Source organism: Hemiscyllium ocellatum, chromosome 30 (genome assembly GCF_020745735.1).
Source record: "Hemiscyllium ocellatum isolate sHemOce1 chromosome 30, sHemOce1.pat.X.cur, whole genome shotgun sequence".
NCBI lineage: Eukaryota > Metazoa > Chordata > Chondrichthyes > Orectolobiformes > Hemiscylliidae > Hemiscyllium > Hemiscyllium ocellatum.
This window is the reverse complement of record NC_083430.1, coordinates 36,587,603-36,610,754: the sequence shown is the minus strand read 5'-3', so window position 1 is coordinate 36,610,754 and position 23,152 is coordinate 36,587,603. Positions and strand designations below refer to the sequence as shown.

Here is a 23,152-nt window from a genome sequence, read left to right as displayed (position 1 = left end):
TACATTACCTTCTCTGGTTTACCTCAATTTCTTGGGATTTTTTGGTTGTTTTCTTTTGGTGTTCCTTTCTCTTCTGATCAAGCTGATTGTGATGAGGTAGAAGTCCCTAGACAATCCTTGCAATCTCCTTTGACCAATTTATTGATCTTCTTGTTATCATGTTCGATACTAGACGTATCATGACAGGAATAGCCTTAAACACGAACCACTAGAACGATAAAAAGAAAAATCAGAAATTACTGGAAGAATTCAAATCTGGCAGCATCTGTGAAGAGAAAGAAGAGTTAATGTTTTGAATTCAGTGACCCTTCTTCAGAACCAACACCAAAAGTAATGATAAGTCTTAAGGAGTTAACTTATGAAGGTACATTATGTAGATGGTAAGAAGTTACTTCCACTGCTTGGAGAGCCTAAAACAAATACTTATAGTCTCAGGAAAAAGGGTTGACGGAGAGGAGGGGAATGTCTTCATTCAGAGGATCCTTGGAGTCCCCATCATAGAGGGGTGTGCATCAATCACTAGTCAATTTAGTCATTGACTATTTTCAGTAAAGCAATCAATATATTTTGAATACACAGAGAACCTATGGGGATAAGATGGAGAATGCAGTTGGGGTAAATGATCAATGCGAGAATATAGGCCTTCAGTCTTGATGAACAGCTTTTGTCCGAAACATCGATTTTCCTGCTCCTCGGATGCTGCTTGACCTGCTGTGATTTTCCAGCGCCACTCTAATCTGGATTTTGATTTCCAGCATCTGCAGTCCTCACTTTTGCCTAATGCTAGAATAAAGTTGACTGGCTGAATGCCTAATCTTGTTTCGATGTTCCATATTCCTGGCTGTGCAGGTTTGAGAGACTAATTTAATCATTTTGCCAGCCACCAGAATGGTTGTCCAGTGAATAGCAAAAAAAAAGGTTCAGCGAGAACTTAAATCAGTATAGCACAGAGTTGGAAGGCCAGCAAAGAAAATAAGAAAGCATGGTGTGACACAGAGAGAACTCACAATATGTTAGAGCTGAGAAAAGGCCACTGGAAAACTTGCATTAATATAGCACCTTTCATGATCACAAGACACTTTATTACCAATGGAATACTTTTGAAATGTAGTCGATGTTGAACAGTAGACATGCTACACCCAATTCACACAGAACAAACTACCACAAACGGCAATCTGATAATGACCAGATAATCTACTGAAAAGAGCGTTGACTGAGTTCTCACATGATCCTCCCATACTTCTTGCCATAGCCCATGTCATTCAAGCTCCTATGAGATTTCACCATTAGTATTACATCATAATTGGTAAGGGAGCAAAACTACTTTAAGAGATCTATTTGGCACACAGAAATTCATCAAGAACTATTCTATTAACTTGTCAACTCAAATGAAGCACAGGGGAAGAAATAAATCAGAACTTGCTACTGAAACTCAGCAGGGCTGACAGCATCTGTGCGGAGAAAGCAAAGTTAACATTTCCAGTCCATTGGCTATCCATCAGAACTAAGAGCAACTAGGATAAAGTGATGTTTATACTCAAGATGGAATTGGGGGCAAAGTGGAGACAGGTGAGTGGATAGGTGGTGATGAAACCCAGAGAGAGAGCTTGATAGAAAGGGGTGGGCAATTGAGGGTATTATTGATAATAAGCCAGCACTGAAAAGAGGCTGAATACAGAGAAAATAAGAGCTCAGTGTAGCTAAAAGCAACCCAAGTCGTGACAGAACTGAGTGTGGGCATGGGTAAAAAATGTAGAAGATAAAATCAGGCTCTAGATTTATTGAACTCAATGTTGAGGCTGCAGATCCCCCAAGAAGAAAATGAGCTGTTGTTCATTGGGCTTGTGCTCAGGTTTGCTGAAACACTGCAGCAGGCCTGTAGCAGAAATGTTGTACCACACAGTGTTCCCACACGAACATTTCGGTTGCAGCTGAAGCTCAAAGAACTTTATCTCATTTTTTCTCATTTGCCACCCTTTTCGTATATCACTCTCGCTTTCTCTCTGGGCTTTATCTCCACTTATCCACTCACCTTTCTTCCCCACTCCTTCCCCTCCCAACCTCATCTTCAGCACAAATACCACTTTGTCCGAGCTGCTATCAGTTCTGATTAAAAAGTCACCAGACTCAAAACATTCTTCCCAGAGATGCTGCCAGACCTGCTGAGCCTGTAATTATAGATGTAGGGGAATGTGTCTGGGTGGGTTGCTCTTCAGAGGGTCGGTGTGGACTTGTTGGGCTGAAGGGCCTGTTTCCACACTGTAAGTAATCTAATCTAAAGAGCAAAGAAAAATTAAAATTCGGGGTGCATTTACAAACCCTGACTGTTAAGCACTTAATATTTACAAGGCTTTATACTATGTGGTCTGAGACAACGAGGGAAAAGGTTTAAACAACTCTGTGTAATTCTCAGTTCATGGAACTTTGCATGGTTGAAATGATCAACATCGCTAAATTAAAGGGGAAGTTAGATAAGCACAAGGGAGAAAATGAAGAGCAGAATGATGTACTGATAGGGTGAGATGATCTAGAGTGGGAGAAGGCTAGTGTGGAACATAAATACTGTTGTTGACCACTTAAGCTATATCTGCAAATGTGTTGCTGGTCAAAGCACAGCAGGTTAGGCAGCATCTCAGGAATAGAGAATTCGACGTTTCTAGCATAAGCCCTTCATCAGGAATGCTATATGGCTTGTTTGTGCTACCAATTCAAAACATTCTTTCATTCACTATTGGAACTCTCATCCATACCTTTGTTACCTCTAGATTCAATAATAAAATGTTTTCTTAGCCAGTCTTCCATCTCTCACTGTTAGTGATTTAAATTTATTCTAAACTATTTCCATGTCCCAACTTGCTCCAGTACAGTTCAGTTATTACTGATCTGGTTGTCCTTGATTTAAGACTTTCATCTTGTTTTCGAATTCCTTCAGGGGCTTCATCCATCCCTATCTTTGAACCTTTGGAATTCTGTATTCTAGAATGTTGTGGAAGCTGAATCATTGAGATTAAGGTAGACATTGACAGATTTTCAGATATTAAATCAAGGGATATGGATTAATGCAGGAAAGTGGCATTGAGGTAGATGATCAGTCATGATCTAGTTGAATGTCAGAATAGGGCTTAATTACATACTTTTGCTCTTACTTTCTATATTCCTATCATTGTAACTCCCTGCAGCACTACAACTCTCACGAGATTTATATTACACTAGTAATGAGACTACAAAATATACTCTTTGTCTATAAAGAGTCAAAAAGTGTGGTGCTGGCAAAACACCTAGTCAGACAGCATCCAAGGAGCAGGAGAGTCGACATTTCAAGCATAAGCTGTTCCTGATGAAGAGCATAGGCTCGAAATGTTGACTCTCCTGCTCTCGGGTGCTACTTGATTGGCTGTGCTTTTCCCAGTGCTGCACTTTTTGACCCTGATCTCCAGGATCTGCAGTCCTCACTTTCTCTTCATTGTCTATATAGTACATTGAGATTGTTAAAGGTCATTAACGGCACTATATAAATGTAATTTTTTAAAGGTCTCTGTCTATCCTCCTCCAATTCTGAACTGTAGCTGGTACCTTTATAAAGACAAATGCCAAAATTAGGCATAGTAGTAGGCCATTCTGCATCTCAAACCTGCTCCAAATTCAGTAAGACCACGATGGATCAGTTTAGTCTGCATTTCCACTTACACTGATAACCTTTCACCCCTTGCTTACTGAAAATCTATCTACCTGTTGAATATTCAAGAAAACATTTTTAAAAACATTCAAGAATTCCAGTTCAAACAACTTTTGGAGAATAGAGTTCCAAGTCTTATGACCCTCGATGAGAAATAATTTCTTCTTCCCTCTGCCTTAGGTCGGTGGGATTCCTGATTTAGAAACAGTGACTCCTGATTCCAGATCCTTCTGCAAGAGGAAACATAATTTTTACATCATTTGTCAAGACCCCTCTGAACCTTTCTTGTTTCAATCAAATCATTTCTTACTTGGCTAAACTCTAGTTGATAAAAGCTTGTCTAAACTTTCCTTTTTTTCAACCTGCAAATTCTAGGTGTAAGTCTAAAGAAATTTCTTTGAACTGCTTCCAATGCATTCATAACATCCTTAAAAAAGATGGACTCATGTTGTGCATGGTACTGCAGGTTCGGTCTCACTTGGATATCTGAAGTAATAACATCCCTACTTCACATTTAATTCCCCTCACAATAAATGATACCTTCTTTATTTTCCAAAATTATTTGCTGCACCTGCCTACTAAACTTTTCTAATTGATACACTAGGACTTCAGGAACACACTATATCTCAGAGTTCTCAAATCTCTCACCATTTAGATAATAATAAGACCATTAGATATAGGAGCAGAATTAGGCCATTTGGCCCAATGGGTCTGCTCCACCATTTGACCATGGCTAATATATTTCTCAACCCCATACTCCCCATGACACTTGGTCCCCTTGCTAATCAAAAACCTAACTATCTCTGTCTTAAAGATACTTAATGAATTGGCCTCCACAGCAATGAGTTCCACAGATGAACTATCCTTTGACCGAAGAAATTCCTCATCATCTCAGTTCTAAAGGGTTGTTTCTTCACTCACATAATATGCATCTTTTTTATTCTTCCTGCCAAATGAAAAACTTCACACTTTCCCTCATGATATTCCATTTGCTAGATCTTTTTCATTCACTTTACCTATCTATCCCCAGTTGCAGGCTCCTTGTGTCCTCTTTGTACCTTACTTTTCCACCTTTGTATGTGTAATCAGCAAATTTAGCAAATATGACTTTGGTTTGTTCATCCAAGTCACTTATACAAATTGTGAAAAATTGAGGGCCCAGCATTGATTTCTGTAACACACACTCATGACAACTTGCCAACCAAAAATGACCAACTTATGCCTCTGTTTCCTGTACAATAGCCAATCTTTACTCCATGCCAATATGTTGTCCCATCCACTACATGATTGCTTTCCACAATAACCTAATGTGACCGTCTGGAACTCTAAGTATAGTATATCCACCAGTTCCCCTTTATCCACAGCAGATGTTGCCAATTGGTCAAACATAATTTCCCTATCATAAAACAATGGTGACCCAGTCTATTTATCTTGATGTTATCAAAGTGCCCTCATATAGCTTACTTAATAATAGCTTGTAAAACTTTGCCAATGACAGGTGTTAAGTTGACTGGCATGTAATTTCCTTATTTTTAGTCCCCCATGCTTTTGTGAATAAAGGACCTACATTTGCTATTTCCAATCTTCCCAGAATCTAGTGAATGTTGAAGAATTAAAACCAAACTATCCATTTCTCAGTAACCCTTTAGTTGAAAGTCTCTAAGATGTAGTCTAGTAGGAACTGGGGACTTGTCATTTCACAATTTCAACAATTCACCTCAGTTCTAATGATTGTAATTGAGTTCATCTCTCCCTCCCACTTCCTGATTTGAAGCCTGATTCTGGGATGTTACTTGCATCCTTTATAGTGAAAATGCAAAAAAACAAATTCACTTCACCTACCATATCCATATTTTTGAGCATTAATTCCCCAGATTCACTTTCTACAGGAACAATTCTCAGATTGTTAATGTCTTTCCTTTTTAAATAGCTATAGAAACTCTTACCATCTGTTTTTATATTTCGAGCTGACATTTTCCCAGACTGATTTTTTTCCATCCTTACCTGTCTTTTAGTCATTTTTTGCTTTTTTTACATTCTGTCCAACCATCTGACTTGCTACCACTTTTTAATTAAATAGTTTTTCTTGAACTTCTTTGGTTAACGATTCCTCCCTCTCAGTACCACACCCAGCTCACTGCACCATTTGCCTTGCTATTCTGCTATGGAGCTTTGTCACCATTCAGTTCAATGTGAGCATCTTACTACTTCAGTGTCCCACTGAAAAAAAACTGTCGAACCACCCCAGATCCCTACTTGCTGCCCCACCGTGAGCTCATCTCACTGCCCCACTCTGATGCTTGGCTCCCTGCCTTTCCTTGGCTATGTGAAAGTAAGCAAAAGTCACCATTGTTCCAGAGGACCATAGGGCTACTCTCTCACCACAAACAGATGGGTAACGGTGAGTTTGGCTCAAGAGTCACCACACCTCAGGTGAGGGGAGAGATTGAGACTCACAGAATCCCTACAATGTGGAAGCAGGTTATTTGGGTAAAAACAATAACTGCAGATGCTGGAAACCAGATTCTGGATTAGTGGTGCTGGAAGAGCACAGCAGTTCAGGCAGCATCCGAAGAGCGGCAAAATCGATGTTTCGGGCAAATTATTCCTGATGAAGGTCTTTTGCCCGAAACGTCGATTTTGCTACTCCTCGGATGCTGCCTAAACTGCTGTGCTCTTCTAGCACCACTAATCCAAAAGCAGGTTATTTGGTCCATCAAATCCACACTGACTTCCGAACAGCAACCTATCCAGACTGACATCCTCTACCCTATCCCTGTAACCCTGCACTTTCCACAGCTAATCAACCTTATCTGCACATCCCTGGTCACAATGAGCAATTTAGCACATCCAATCCACCTAACATGTACATCTTTGGACTGTGGGAGAAAACCCATCGAGACCCAGGGAGAATGTGCAAATTCCATGCAGTCAGCAGAGGGGTCAAATCAAACCTGAGTCCCTGGCACTGTGCGGCAGCAGTGCTAACCACTGAGCCACAGTGCTGAGATGGAGTAATCTCAGCCTTCATTGTAACCTCAGCTAATGTGGGAATTGAGCCCATGGTGTTGACATCACCCTGCATTGCCAACTGACCGTCCAGTCAATTGAACTAAAACTACAATTTTGAGCATATTAGGTTGGATGAGTGAAATCACCCAGGATGTACGGTGCTGCACATCAGATAACCGTTTGAACAGGAAGACGTTATTGGTTCTGCAGTTGTTACGACAGCTCTGAATAAGATTCTGATGTCTACCTGCAGCATGCCTGGACAGTGAGTGCGCCCCCTACAGTTACACAAACGTACACTCCTCAGCCAACTTCCTCACCTGACCCTCAGCACTCTGGTTACAGTCCCTCTTGGGGAAATGCAATTTGTTGTTGAAATGTGAGAAATTTTGAGAAGTTTTCCTTGCTTGGGCAGACCGTACAAACACAAGTCGAATGAGCAACAGCACGGTAAAACTAATTTATCTAATACTAAAAAAAATCACACAAGACCAGGTTATAGTCCAACAGGTTTATTTGGAAGCACTAGCTTCCAAATAAACCTGTTGGACTTTAACCTGGTGTTGTGTGATTTTATTAACTTCGTCCACCCCCAGTCCAACACTGGCATCTCCAAATCATTATCTAATGCTATGAGTTTGGGTTTAAATTTCACATTAACAACCCACGTTGGTGAAATAAAAATGCAACTTTGGAACACGCTCATCGGTAAGATTTCAATTTTCAGGAGAATTTGTGATATTTGCACAGCTCGCCCCAATCTTTGCTTTAGAATTGTTTCCAACTTTGCCCCCGAGTTCCCATTTGCACACGGGGAGAGCCGGGTTCAGCAGTTCCACACGGTCCGAAACTCTTGATAAAAAGATGTCAGAGCACACGTCCCAGGTCTCCTGATCACTTTAAACCCCCCTCAGGGGAACTTTGCACTCAAGTTTTTCAGCTCTGGGAACAGTCCCAAGTGGGATTGAGAACTTGCCCCAAACTACGAGATCTCGCCTTTATTTTTCAAGTTGGAAAAACGATGGATGAAATACCCGAAACATCTCCGCTTCTGAAGAACTCGCTGGCCCCCGGGAGCAGCCGATCCGCCGGGTAAGTGTCAGTCAAACATTCGCCCGCCTTCAACATCATCTCTTTGCCTTTCGTCCGGGGTTGCCGTGAAATTCAAAAACTCCCCAGACATCTGGTGTTTGGGTGTGTGTTAGAATTCCGTGTTCCTGGGTCTGACCACTAACTGGGCGAAAATTGCATTCTCAGTGTTGCCCAGTAAGGGAGGCGAAAACGAACCTCCTGAATAGAAGTGAAATACCGCGCATGCTGGAGCTTTGACATTTTAAAAACCCAGCGAGTACTGGAGAGGCCAAAAGAATTCGTGGTTCGAGTCCCGTGATTCTGCAGAGCTGCCATACCTGCTGAATTTCTCCAGCACTTTATTCCCCATTGGGATGGCGCGTGTTATTTGGAAATGGTTATTAGGTAAGAATCAAATTTGTGATGCCCATTGCAGTTCGATAGTTTCCTGCCCCAGACATTGAAGAACGGGTCGCTTGAATGAGCCACATAAAGGAAATTGAACAAACCAGTAACGGATAAGGGGAAGAAAGAAAATTAGCAAACAGCTTGGTGGGGAGTACAGGGGACTACAGGTGAAAGGAAGTAAAGCCAGGACAATACCAAGCTGTACTTTTAAAAGCTAGTAATTGGAGAAGTGAGGGAAAAGACTTACATTTATATAGTGCCTTGCATGATAGCACTTGAGGTCCTGCTGAACTGAGTGCCATGTTTCTTACATCACAGCAATGCAGATAAGCAAGATCCCACTAGCAACAAATGTGGCAATGATTGAACAACCTATTTTTGTGCTATTCCTGGATTTGAACAGCAGCCTGATGTCGTTCCAGCAATGTGTCTGCTGAATTTACAGGGGCTTGTTGATACAGAGCACTCTCTGCTCTGATGCTGACCCACAAGCAAGCAGGACAACAGCTCCCTAGGATAGGGATTAATAATGTTTGTCCCCATCCAGGCAATGGAGTTTGGTGTCTGTGATCTCAGCTTTCCCTGTCATTGGACAAACACCTTGCTCTGCCACAGACTGTACGATAGAGTATGGCAATCACCTCACATTAAAAGAATCTAGATATTGGCATTTCAGTAATTATATTATTTTGGTAAAGCAGTTGAAGAAATTGAGTGGTCATCACAGTGCTATGTTAAAGTAATTTTTAATTGAAATATTGTTTCTGGCAGCGGGAAGAACTCTTCTCTACTTTGAATTAGTATAATGAGATCTATTGTGTTCATCCAAATGTCCAGGCTGAGCCTTGGTGTAATGTCTCATGCAGAACAACACCTCTGACAATGCACTAGAGTGTTAGTCAAGATTTTGTTCCCAAATTTTGAGTTAGGCTTGAACCCACACCCTTAACCCCACTGATAGTGGCCCCTGAGCCAAGATTTAGAAATGAAGATTTTGAGAATGTTGCGATCAACAGAATGAATCAGTGAACATCTCAACACCATGCAGGTAAAGAACAGGGTTGATCATTCACCTTTGGGTGATCAACTGGTAGAATGTGCTGTTCGTTTGGCAATATATGTAGCCTGATGTTAGATTTAAGTCTGTCTGACAAATTGCAGGGCAGCCCAGTGCCATGGGGAATGAAAGTGGCAAGGTAGGCTGTCTCAAGAAAATTAGTTAGACATTCGTTTTGAGTTTTATTTAATGCAACCAACTCCAACCTAAACTGGCAATGTGGATCTGATTGACATCTTGGGGCATAATATTGAAAGTGACAGAAGTTTGAGGCAAGCAGTACTTTGAGAGTGATAAACTGGGTAATAGAACCCTTTCAAAAAGAAGAGTGAAATCAGGAACACTGGATTGCTTCAGCAGGCCATATTTGCAAAATTTATCAGTATTGGAATCAAGCTTTTTAACTAAGGGTTGGAGTAATGCGGGGAAACAAGATATTGGATTAAAAAGTTAGAATTGATAGATTATACTTGAGAGAAATCAGGAGGGCAAAAAGGGGACATGAGATAGCTTTGGCAAATAGAATTTAAGAGATTCAAAGGGTCTTTACAAATATATTAAGGACAAAAGGGTAACTAGGGAGAGAATAGGGCCCCTCAAAGATCAGCAAGGTGGCCTTTGTGCGGAGCCACAGAAAATGGGGGAGATATTAAACGCTTATTTTGCATCCGTATTTACTGTGGAAAAGGACATGCAAGATATAGAATGTAGGCAAATAGATGGTGACATCTTGAAAAATGTGCATATTATAGAGGAGGAAATGCTGGATGTCTTGAAGCACATAAAAGTGGATAAATCCCCAGGACCTGATCAGGTGTACCCTAGAGCTCTGTGGGAAGTGAAAGGTGATTGCTGGGCCTCTTGCTGAAATATTTGTATCATTGATAGTCACAAGTGGGGTGCTGGAAGACTGGAGATTGACTAACATGTTTAAGAAAGGTGATAAGGACAAGCCAAGGAACTATAGACCAGTGAGCCTGACATCAGTGGTGGGTAACTTGTTGGAGGGAATCCTGAGGGACAGGATGTGCAAATCTTTATTGGTCAGAGTATTGAGTACAGGACATTGGTTAGACTACTGTTGGAATATTGTGTACAGTTCTGGTCTCCTTCCTATCGGAAAGATATTGTGAAAAGATTCACAAGGATATTGCTAGGGTTGGAGGATTTGACCTATAGGGATTGGCTGAACAGGCTGGGGCTGTTTTCCCTGGAGCATCGGAGGCTGAGGGGTGAACTTATAGAGATTTACAAAATTATGAAGGGCATGGATAGGGTAAATAGGCAAAGCCTTTTCCCTGGGGTCGGGGAGTCCAGAACTAGAGGACATAGGTTTAGAGTGAGAGGGGAAAGCTATAAAAGAGACCTAAGGGGCAACTTTGTCACTCAGAGGATTGTACGTGTATGGAATGAGCTGCCAGATGAAGTGGTGGAGGCTAGTACAATTGAAATGTTTAAAAGGCATTTGGATGGATATATGAATAGGAAGCGCTTGGAGGGATATGAGCTGGGTGCTGGCATGTGGGACTAGATTGGGTTGGGATATCTGGTCGACATGGACAGGTTGGACCGAAGGGTCTGTTTCCGTGATGTACATCTCTATGACTATAAAAGATGGGCAAAGGCATTCAGAGGGTTGAATTGACATTTTGTTATTTTAAAAATTTAATCATGTGATGTGGACATTACTGGTAAGGGCAATCATTATTGCCCATGAGAAAAGTTGTGTTAATCACATTGTTGCAGGTTGAATGTCACATATTCGCCTGCCTGCCTAAGCCTAGCAGATTTCCTGTTCTAAATGTTCGTAGTGAATTTGATGGGTTCTTAAGATAATCACCAATAATTTTGTGGTTACCATCACTGAGATTAGCTCTCAATTCCAAATTTTATTGTTGCGACTGGTCCATTAAAGTGAATAAGCTACTTTCCTCTCATTGCATACAAAGCTGTTGTTAATGAAGTGAATTTTAAATTCTAGACTCTTTTTGTATAGCATAGTCATATATGAGATGCAGAAATAAAATCAGACAGATTCTCTTACCACAACAGAAATTGTTGGAGAAACTCAGCAGGTCTAAAAGCATCTGTGGAAAGAAAGCAGAGTGAATGTTTTGTGTCCTGTTTGGTTCTGAAGCAAGATAGCTGAACCTGAAACATTAATTTGTCTTTCTCTCCACAGATGCTGCCAGACTTGCTGAGTTTCTCCAGCTACTTTTTGTGTCTGTTTTAGATTTTCAGCATCCACAGTTCTTTGATTTTCTGTTTTGATTCTCTTGTGTGTTTTAAAATTGTATTCATTGACTAAACTCGCTCAAGTTTTTAAAAATAAATGATTTAAAAACAGTACATCTAATGCTTGATTGAAGCAACAGTAAATCAGTTCCCGAACATGCAAAGAAAAATAAAACAGAGAAGTTATAAGGTGGAGGGAGGCAAGGAACGCAGGGAGAATTTAGAAGTCCAATAACAAGGAGTTATTTTTCCAATTATTTCAAAGGTCTTGATGCAGTGAGATCAGCTTATGACTGGTTTAAATCTAATTGTTCCCCTGTGGCTCCCCTTCAACTGTAGTTACTCTCACAAATCTTCATGTTTTTCAAAATTGTCAGTGTATGTTCGGTTCTGCTTTCTTAATTCCAGCTCTCTTGGTCTGTCAAAATGCTCCTTTTTATAATAAAAGCTGAGTCCATGGAGGTGTTGTTTCCAGATTGCTAATTGAAATAGATGCTTTAACTCCAACATTTGTAGATTCTCATAATGATGTCGATCAAGTAGCACATAAGAACTGTTTCACTGTTTGCATGGGGCTTTACTGACTGATTTGATTGGCCATGGGGAGAATGTTAATTTCAGCTCATATTATACGTTGGTCTAATTTATATTGATTTCATGAAATTAACCTGTGTGGGTCAGGTGATCCCTGTGGCCATTTTGTGTTAGTGTTTTGAGTTCCTTTTTTTAGAAGACGTTTCCTTCCATGTAAGTTCCAGGCGTCAGATCAGTGGAAATTTAGATTTAGATTACTTAGTGTGGAAATAAGCCCTTCAGCCCAACTAGTAACCCACCCACACCCATTCCCCGACACTTACCCCTTCACCTAACACTACAGGCAATTTAACATGGCCAATTCACCTAACCTGCACGTTTTCTGACTGTGGGAGGAAACCGGAGCACCCAGAGGAAACCCACTCAGACACGGGGAGAATGTGCAAACTCCACACACAAAGTTGCCTGAGACGGGAATGAACCCGGGTCTCTGACGCTGTGAGGCAGCAGTGCTAACCACTGTGCCATCGTGCCGCCCGATTAACGATCAGTAGTCTGTACTTTATAACATGATGACACCATTGATTAAATTTAGTTTCCATCAGCTACCATGTGGGGTGATTTGAACTCAGAGCATTAGTCTGGCTCTGTGGATTACTAATACAGTGATGTTACTACTATATTGCCATTTCCCTTTATTATATTTATAGGTTTTGTTTTCCTCTTTGGTTTATAGCACTTCCCTGGAGCACTGTGAAACCTTTTCAACCAAATTACGTGGCAGTCTGAAACATATGGACCCTGTCCTAGAACAACTGGAGCCTGGGCATTGCCATTCCAGCCAATCCTCTGGAGATCATAAGGAAGTGGATAAAGAGAATGCCCGTAGGAGGCTATATCTAGCTTCTGCTGTTTGTTTGGTCTTTATAATTAGTGAAATAATAGGTAAAGAAGGAAACAACAACTTATTATTATCTTGGATATTTAACATCCTCAGCATACTTTATTGATAATGTTTGAAGTGGGACCACTGTGGTAATGTGGGAAATGCAGCTGACAGCAAGCTCACACAAACAGCTATTTGATAATTGCCAGATGGCATTGGTTGAGATATGAATATTGACCAGAACAGTAGCCATAATTAACCGTTGCTCTTTCAATAGTACTGCATGAAATAACTCTACAGAGGCTGGTATCCCACCACCAAGTCATCCTTTGTTTACATATACATAGCACTTGAGACTTGTCTGGCTTCCTCAGAGCCAGCTCTGAGTGAACAGGATGTCTGACTCTCCTGTTTATATCTGTCAGCCAGGGCTCCTTGATTGGGGCAGTTAGCCGAGTCCAGTCAGGGAACTTATGTTCTATGAGATCTACCTGGCTAACTTCATTAGAATCACTACATTGTGTAATCTTTTTACTTTCACTGATGTAATATACATTGGTTTAACGTTGTATCTGAAAAACAGCACTTACGTTAGTGTAGCACATTCAATATTGCATTAAGAATATTAGCCTAGATCAGTGTCCTTGTGCCTGGAATGTGAAATTAATCCAGGACCTTCTAACTTGGGTGAGGGTATTATCCTCTGAGCTGCAGCTACTCTCCTACAAAAGAATGGAAAGATATTTTTGTCGCTATACCGTCCAAGCATTTCAATTCCATATTTGATTTGAAACTAGTGTTAATTGGGTTCTGTTAAGGAGAATACTTAAACCAATACATTTTTGAAAATAAATTCCTTTAACCAATTCAAATTAGTAAAGAACCATTTGAATCGGAAATTCCTGGCATTGACGTTGCTGAGTCAACCATGCCCATGGTTGAACGGTCGTTGCAATCAGCCTTGGTGTATTTGGGAAGGATCATTGAAATTATCCAGTTTTCACTCTTCACCATTTCTAATGGCAAAGTGCATATGTACAGATCAACTAGCCCATTAAAACTTCTTAATCCCTAAAGCGTGGTTACTTATGGTACATTGGTGTCAGAATTATGTCCAGAAACGGGAACCTTCTTCAGAAAAGATGGGGAGAAAATTAAAATGGAGTAGGGCTATTGTGCAATGGTATTGTGGTGGCTACTCAGGATGTTGGAATAAATAGGGATAATATTGAAATCCTTTGTTCTGATCCTTGCCAACCATTTATCTTTCTTATTCAGGGGGATACTTGGCACAGAGTCTGGCTATCATGACCGATGCTGCTCATCTCTTGACGGACTTTGCCACTATGCTTGTCAGCTTGTTTTCACTGTGGATTTCTTCTCGGCCTGCAACTAAAACCATGAACTTTGGCTGGCATCGCTCAGGTGAGACCAGACTGGGTATTTATACATAGACGTGGTGAGAGATCGTTCATCAGTGTGAGTGACTGTATGTTTCTTTTGTTTACATTTATTTGAGCAAATCAGCTTTTAATACAATCCACTCTCTGCTTTTCCTTTTCAAAGATACCCATGATCCCTGTGGGGCGAATTGCTTAAGAAATTGCAAAGTGACATGTTGTGAATCTTGGAAACATGGGAAACCCTTTGTCTGAAAGGGTCATATAGTCATAGAGATGTACAGCATGGAAACAGACCCTTTGGTTCAACCCATCCATGCCGACTAGATATCCCAACCCAACCTAGTCCCATACAGCATTTGTGAAGAGAGAAACAAACGTTCAGGTTGACGGTCATTTGTCAGAACTGGAAGTTGTTAGAAATGTCACAGTTTTTATGTAAGTGCAAAGAAAGGGTAAGGTGACGAGGACAATGATAGAAAAGGATGAATAGAAGGTTCTGTCATAGCGGAAATTAAATGACAAAAAGAGATGGTGGTGTAGAGCAAAAGGGGATTAATCAAGGCATAGGTAAAGAAATAGGAGATTGATTGATTGATTGATTGATTATAAAGAAGCTATTAATGGTGAATCCTGAGATAACTGAGGTTCATTTTCTGTGTCAAATCCCATTTGATTTGAAATATCTTTGTTTTTATTCTTCCTGCTGAAGTTAATTATGAAGACTAGCTTTGCTTGGGGAGGTTTTACATGGTATTTGTGAGGGTGAGGGACAGCATTGTGGGTTTATTAATGAAAACTGAGCCAAACCACCAATATGTATGTGTCCGAGAGTATGGGAATGATTATCTGTCACTGGCATCTTTTTTACCTTTTCTGTAGCCAGTAGATCTCAATGTCATATCTGCAGCATTGCAGAGGTTCCTCATTATGCAACATCCTAAAGATTTGTTTTGCAGAATTTCTTCAGATCCACTCCTTTATCTAAAATATGTGTCCCAACTGTAGCCTTGTGGCTTTCTAGTCTTGATATCATTATCCATTTGCAATCAGCTTGATTTTCTAGCTTGCTGCAGACAATGACAGATGCTTATGCAGCTGATAACAATATTTAAATTAGATAGGGTGGATGCGCAAAGGATCTTTCTCTTGGGTGGGGGTGGGCGATGTACAACTAGCTCTCAGAATAAGGGACGCGCTGTTTAGGATTGAGATGAGGAACTTCCTTACCCAGAGAATAGTGAATCTTTGGAAATGCTGTATCCCCAGAGGACAGCAGAAACTCAGTCATTGAGTTTGTTCAGGAATTGATTTCAAACAGTAATGACATCAAGGGATATATAAAGGCAAAGGTGTAGTGGCATTCTCACTAGACTGTTAATCTAAAAATCCAGGTAATGTTTTGGGTTCAAATCCCACCATGACAGATGATGCAATTTGAATTCAATAAAAGCAAATCTGGAATTAAGAGTCTAATGGTGACCATGAAATCATTATTGATTGTTTCAGGAAAAACCCATCTGCTTCACTAATGTCCTTTTTGGAAGGGAACAGCCATTCTTACATGGTCTGGCCTACATATGACTTCAGGCCCACAGCAAAGTGGTTTACTTAAAACTACCCTCTGGCAACTTAGGGGTGGACAATACATATTGCCCGAGCCAGTGATACCCACCATCCCATGAATAAGTGAGAAGTTGTGATGAGGTAGATGATCAGCGATTGTGTGGAATGGCACAGCAAGTTCGAGGTGCTGAATGGTTTGCTCTTGCTCATATGTTTCTATGAATACCATGAAACCACAGCAATTCCATAAGTAAGTTTATTTGGGCAACCTGACCCTCAGCTTTCCAAGACATGCTGGCAAGTTATTTCAGTCTAGTTACTGCAAGGCTTTTGTTAAATCTGAGATTGTTGTACTTGCTTACATTCTGTTTAGTTGAGACCGGAATAGCTATCTGCTAGTTTAGTAAATTAGGATTTACCTGTGCATGTTCTGCCCATTTATTTTATACAAATGAACTCTCTTCTTCCTGATGTCCTGAAGAGATTCTAGGAGCTCTGGTCTCTGTGTTTTCCATCTGGGTGGTGACAGGTGTACTTGTCTATCTGGCGATTGAGCGACTCATTTCTGGGCAGTACGACATTAAAGGTGGTGCCATGGTGATCACCTCAGGAGGTGCTGTCGCAGTAAATATTTTGTGAGTATCCTCTTATGTAAGTAGCATTTTGTTACTTTTTGTTTGACCTTTCTCCGCTCCTGTCAGGAAAGCCCTGACTCTTGGCAGGATGTAGTCTCGTTGAACACTAGCTACCATTCAGTAACTTGTTTAATTGTCCACTCTTTTTGTCATTGTCTAAATGCATTTCTTTCTGCCTGTTACTTCAGGCATCACTGATTACCATCAGGATGAAGACATGACTGGGTAATAGATGTTGACGCAATGGTAGCATTATTGGACTAGTAATCCAAATGCGCTGGCCAGTGCTCTGGGAGGTATGGGTTCAAATTAAATTAACAAATCTGGAATATGAATCCTGTCTTGAGAATGTTGACCATAATAACTATTGCTGAGGATAAAAAGACTTCCATTTGTACCTGGTTTGATCTGCATGTGAATCCAGACCCACAACAATGTAATTGTTTTTAACCTACTCTCTGAAATGGCCTCGCAAACCATTGCATTTGAGTCAATGAGGAATGGGCAATGCATGCCAGGAAAATTTGAAGCTGGATTTGTGATTTTTACTAGGAGTTTCTGGGTAGAGATTAGAAACAATAATACAACAGATAATTTGCCAATCTTGCTGAGGCCAGGGATATTGAGTTCCATCATTTCCGTTGTCACAGAAGGTAAGAGCTATTGGCAGATTCCAATACTTGGCACTATCCTATTAGTCACTATCATGCAACAGTTTAAAGGAATAGTCTTGGGAACATGAGAAATGTTGGACCAGAAAGACTCCAATTTGATTGAGCTTTTCTTCTACAGTTTCAAGAATACAATGATACAGAGTTATTGATAAATCATAACAATTAATCTCAGTGAGTCCACAGCAGACCCAAAGAGATGAGTTATACTGTGAAGTTCTTCAACATCCTACTTCATCAGCCAATCACTGTTGAATTGCTAAATGGAATGGTTGGATAATATTGGGGGACCATTTGATTTCAGGTTGAACTTTGCCTTCTCCCACCCTCTGCTGTATTAGTGATACCCATTGCACTATTCTATAGGAGGTTGTCAACATATTTCTTGGTATCTGTTCTGGTCAACATGAGTTTCAACAGATCTCTGGATTTGACTTCAGCATTACAGAAAACCGTTGGGGATGAGTATGTGTGTATGTTTGGGGCTGGGGGGTGGTGTTCATGCAAAACTCTAGCCTTGATCAGCGGCAGGTCACAGACTCATACATTTACCATGAAGAAGGAAAAGGATAGCAGAAATAGGAACACCACAAGCTGTCAGAGCTCCTCCAAGCCACACATCATTGTGACTTGGAACTATTTTGCTGTTCTTTCATTGTAGCTTGTCAAATTTCTGGAGTTCCCTTCCTAACAGCGCTTTGGATGTGTACCTTCATTTGATAAACTGTAACATTTCAAGAAGGTGACTCACCACCATCATCTTCAGGGCAGTTAGGGATGGTTAATAAATGCTCACCTTGTCAGCAATGCTCACATTTTATGAATGAATATTTTTAAAAAGCTATACATCTATTCTGGAGTAAACATCGGGAGGGATCACTTGTAACAATCAAGATTGGAAACCCTGCCTGATCTTTTATAAAATGCCCTCTCATCTTATTCCAGTTGTATTGAAAACAACTGTAGTAAATGTATTCTCCCAGCTCTGATGTCAACAAAATCACAACATGAACAAACTTTTGGTGCTGTCTGTATGTGGCACTCAGTACAGTACTTGGCTATCATCCAACCTTATCACATGAAATTTTGTGTATATACTGAAACTTAAGTCTCGCTACATACCCAATTATAAATTCTCTTTTTGCCTGTTCCTAACACTACCTCCCCACAGAATGGGCATCATTCTTCATCAGTCTGGTCACAACCACAGCCACGGCAGCACAGGAGAGGTCAGACCACATGATATCGAATCCAATGCCAATAGCCACGTGAACCCCAGTGTACGAGCTGCCTTCATCCACGTTGTAGGAGACCTGTTACAAAGCATCAGTGTCCTAATTGCTGCCTATATCATCTACTTCAAGGTACAGGAACAGTCTTTCGGTAACATGGCTTTTAAGGGGAATACATCTAATTTTGTAAATGGGCATTTTGGGGAGGGCATGTTGTAGAATGAGTTTTTTGGGATCTTCATCTGGGCACAGGCTATACTTCTAAGCTACTTTTGAACAGCATTTATTCACGGGCTGTAAGGAGGGTAAGGATACAGAGTGACACATCCTGCACTCAATAGGTTCCAGCCTAGCAGAGTATGAGTGTATGATACTGAGGCTACAGTTCCATCACAGCTTACTTCTGAGGGTCATCTGTAAGGTCATTAAACCCTATTTCTACATGTTACCAAATATGAATGCATTTCTTTAGGTTTTGTTCCTGCCCCGATTGTTCCCCCTACTCAAATAGCTTTTTAACTCATGTTCAATACTTTAGGATTGATAACTGAAAATGTTCAAAAAACATGGGGTAATAGACAAGTTTTACACTCCTGTGTTTTTGTTTTCCTCCAGGTGGCTATTAGGAGTCTTGAGATGACTAACCTTTAATTCCTGGAAAACTATGGACAATCATTGGAGGATTGTTAGGGGTGGGAGAGAGAGTCCTAGTAAAGTGTCCCAAGGTGCTTTAGGAATGACTTTCAACAAAATTTGGTACTGAGTTGTATTTGAAGAGATGGTCAAGGACATGGAATTTAAAAAAGCAGAAGAAAGATGAGGTTTAGGGAAAGAATTCCAGACCTTGGTGCTGAGACAGCTGAATATGCAACTGCCAATTGTATGGTGAAGGAATTTGAGCATGTGTCACACTGTATTCTTTGATGCATTTTACTGCAATTAGCTCTTAAAATATTGAGATTTACTTCATGCTGAAGCAATGTACTTGGATTGACAATATTCCTGTTCATACAGGAACCAGGGATTCGGAGATCCCTGAAAAGAACACAACTGATTTTCTGTTAAACTTCAGAATCTCTGAGTGTGAAGGGATATTTAAACATTTGCTCACTGCATTGGAATAAGTTTTTTTTTGTTTCATTTGTATTTAGCCTGAATATAAAATAGTGGATCCAATCTGCACTTTCCTTTTTTCCATTCTTGTTCTGGGGGCCACCATCTCCATTCTGAGGGACGTTCTCTGCATACTAATGGAAGGCAAGTAATTAACTCTGGGAAGAGCTGACTTTAAGGTGCAAGAATGGACCCTGCCACTTAGACTAGAATGAAATGTTGATAAGATAAACTTGAAGCAGAACACTGTTCTACCTTCAAAGAGGAAAGGCTTTGGGTACAATTCAATGTATGTTCTCCTTGAAAGAGGACAAACAAATCTAGAGCTCTCCGGATGGAATAAAAAGGTAAAAATTAAAATAAAGAAGTAAAAGTATGTTATGACAAGTGTCCAGTTGAAAATGCAATTGAGAATCAAAAAAAAACTACAGGTATTCAGAGGATAAGTGAAAAGCATATTAGAGAAGTGAAGCGTGATTTTTGAGAGAACATTTGGAAGTCTGGTAAAGAGCAGTTAAGAAAATACTCAGCATCTTCAGCTTTCGAAATGCAGTTTGCAGTACAAGAGCGAGGTGGTCATGCTGAATTTATGCAAGACAGTTGTTAGGCATTGTGCACTGCGTACATTTTGAGTGCTATACTATAGGAAGAATATCCGTGCATTGCAGAAAAGATTTACATAAATGTTTCTAGGAATGAGAAACTTCAGTAAGGGATAAAATTGGTGAATTTGGGGTTCGAGAGAAGAAGGCAAAGAGATCTAATAGATGATTTTAAAATCATGAAGGAATCTGGATAGACAGTGTAATGGGAAACTGAGTAAGAGGATTGAGACAAAGGTGGCATAGATTTAAAGTGATTTGCAAATTGTAGAAATTGACATGTGAAAAATATTCTCTCTTTCGGTGAGTGGTTTATGTCTAGAATTCATTGCTTGGAGGTGTGAGGGCAGAGTCAATTGAGACATTCAAAAGGACATTAGATGCTTAAATGAAAAGAAACAACATGCAAGGGTATGGCGAATGGTATTAAGTTATAATGATCATTTGATAGCGGCTGCAGACATGATGGGCTGAATTGTCTTGGCGAAGTTCAGTGATTTAACATTTTCATCTGCTGAGAAAACGTAAATGAAGGTGCAGAATGCCACAGTGAAGAAAGCATGGGAACATATGAAGCAAAAGAAGAATGGTCTTGCTTAGCTTTCAAAGCCTTTGACTTTGGAAAGGTGTGAAGAGTAAGTGAGTTGACAAATTGGTGATGGTGGAGGAAAGAATCAGTTTCTGTAGGGAATTATATTGTCAGTTTGAGTTCAATGGAAAGAGGTAGAATAAGAACTATGAAGAAATATTTAAAGCAGTGGGAGGCCATATAAATGTTTTCTAAGATGTGTGTTTATGCAGCAATGAGAAATATGGTGTGCACAGAACAAAGATTTATACCAAGCAAAGTTCTCTTTAAGATGCACAACTGTGCTGTCACTTGAAATCTGAAAGGGATTGCACAATAAAACAAGTCTGTTGTGAATAGAAAAAAGTAGGTGAGATGGTAGCATTGATTTTGAAGAGTTATAAGGAAGGTGTTGACTGGGGGGTGGGTGGGGAAGAGTTGGGGAGGGGGAGGAGGAAGAGGAAGTGAGAGAAATACTGGGAACTCAAGGTTCCAGTGGGGATGACATTTGTCTTCCTTTGCATTCTGCCAATGCATGGGAGATGTTCTTGAGCCTCTGAGTGGGAGACAAGGGTTTGAGTCTTGGCAGAATTTGAGATATGGAGGGAGTTAAAGTCAGTTAAGATGTAGTCTTGTCACAAAAAGAACTAAGACATGAAAGCAAGGGATGTAGAGATATTCATTTAGTTGCTGGGGAAACAGTAAGGTTGAAAATAAGAGCACAATGTGTTCATTGACGCTCATCATTCACACTGAAGCTCAGCACTGCATTTTTGACAGGAATTCCAAAAGGAATGGATTTTAATCAGGTTAAAGAGTCTCTCCTGTTAATTGATGGGGTGAAAGCGATGCACAGCCTCCACATCTGGGCACTGACCGTCAACCAACCACTGTTGTCAGTCCACATTGCCATCAGTAAGTGTTAATGTATTTTGCTTTTGACATGGATTGCTGTAAGTATTTTAAAGCTGTATTGGCCATGGGTCACTCTCTTTCCCCTGAGTGGGATGATTTTGGGTTCAATTCTGGTACACACAATTCAAATTAAAAGTGTCAGTACAGAGTGTGCTGCACTGTCAGTTTAACATCCCAAATGAAAGATGACATCTGGGTCCCATTGGAGCTCTTGGGTGAATGTAAAAGATTTCATGGCATTATGAGAAGAGGAAGGGAGTCCTCTTTGGTGTCCTGTCCAATATTTATCCTACTGACAATCTCACTAAAACATAATTCTAGTTATCACCAAATTGGTAGACACGTGTTAAGATTTTTCAGCACACAGCTGTGTTTCACAATCAATCTTAAACCACGAATACAAGGCAGGCCCACAATACTCCCTCCTGCTTCCATTTTCTAAAATGTCAGGCCTGCAATTTAAAAGAGAAATGACATTTTTTCGAACTAAGATTTTAGCATCATAGTGTATTCACTTCAGATAAAGATCAAGATTCCATTAGCCTTTTTTAATTTCTTCCCTTTTTTGCTCATTTTTATGATTTGTGAACTTTGTTTCTTGCAGATGAGGATGCAAATGCTCGGGAAATATTGGCTGAAGCTAACCATATGCTCCACAGCAAGTTTGACTTCCATTCCATCACTATCCAAATAGAAAATTATTCTGATGATATGGTCAATTGTAAGGAATGCCAGGAACCCAGAGATTAGTTCCCATCAGTGCAAGGAGTTTCTCTAATCTGTATGTCTGAGAGAGGCATGATTTGAGTTCATTTCTTGGGGAATCACATCTGGAATGAGTTGTGTACAAGAGGAAAGATAATGTGTGAAGTGAAGTTACCTTACTGCTGTCTAAACCAGAGTCCAGCCATTGTGTTGACAGTGGGTTGTGGTGTCCTTTATACAATGTAAGATTAAGGCTTTTAAGACATTTTTGTGTAGTTGCAAAATGAAACTTGACCATAAATGTATCAATTGGATATTCATCTCCCACCAGCAATATTGTTTGGTGGATGTATTGATGTCTTCTAGGAGAATGGTTGGGAGAGAGAACTTCATCTTTGAGTTGAGATAATCCATTTTCTTGAATGTAACTTTTAAAAGATTGGTCTGACCTTTATTCCTGGTGCTGGGAAACCAATATTGACAATTTTGTTAAAATAAGTTTATTGTTTAATGTTTCTAGAATTGTCTATATCCATGTTCTTCATATTTATGAAACAATACTTTAATTAAAGTTTTGCTAACAAAAATAAACATTAGTTGAAACTTTGTATTTCAAAATTTGTATGCCATATTGAGTCTCTTGCCAGTATCCCTAAACAGATCTAGAGACTGCTTGAAGAAATAATGTTTTACTCTTCACTACAAATAAAGGTGCACTGGCTGAAAAGTGTGATAGAAGCAGATTCAAGAAGTTTTTAAAAATGAAATGGATAAATATGGGGGAAAATTTGATAGAATGATCTGATAAGAACATCAAAGTCCCAGCACCGACATCTTGGGCTGGTCTCCCTTTTCATCACTCTATG

The 23,152-nt window shown here is 40.1% G+C and overlaps 1 protein-coding gene across 1 annotated transcript; it reads left to right on the top strand.

Moving 5' to 3' along the window:
• The first annotated feature begins 12,838 nt into the window (after window positions 1–12,838).
• LOC132829956 (proton-coupled zinc antiporter SLC30A2-like) lies at window positions 12,839–22,331 on the top strand. The gene is made up of 7 exons (XM_060847384.1): window positions 12,839–12,938; window positions 14,158–14,304; window positions 16,327–16,480; window positions 18,323–18,515; window positions 19,535–19,640; window positions 21,447–21,581; window positions 22,186–22,331. The coding sequence occupies exons 2-7, from the start codon at window positions 14,187–14,189 to the stop codon at window positions 22,329–22,331; spliced, it is 852 nt and encodes a 283-aa protein (XP_060703367.1). The 5' UTR covers window positions 12,839–12,938; window positions 14,158–14,186.
• Window positions 22,332–23,152: the final 821 nt, after the last annotated feature.

Excerpts from the sequence above, each read along its gene's own strand:
- LOC132829956 (XM_060847384.1), top strand. The coding sequence starts at position 14,187 with ATGACCGATGCTGCTCATCTCTTGACGGACTTTGCCACTATGCTTGTC. Across the intron at positions 16,481-18,322 it reads GCTGTCGCAGTAAATATTTT|AATGGGCATCATTCTTCATC; the intron begins GTGAGTATCCTC and ends ACCTCCCCACAG. Across the intron at positions 21,582-22,185 it reads GTCAGTCCACATTGCCATCA|ATGAGGATGCAAATGCTCGG; the intron begins GTAAGTGTTAAT and ends TGTTTCTTGCAG.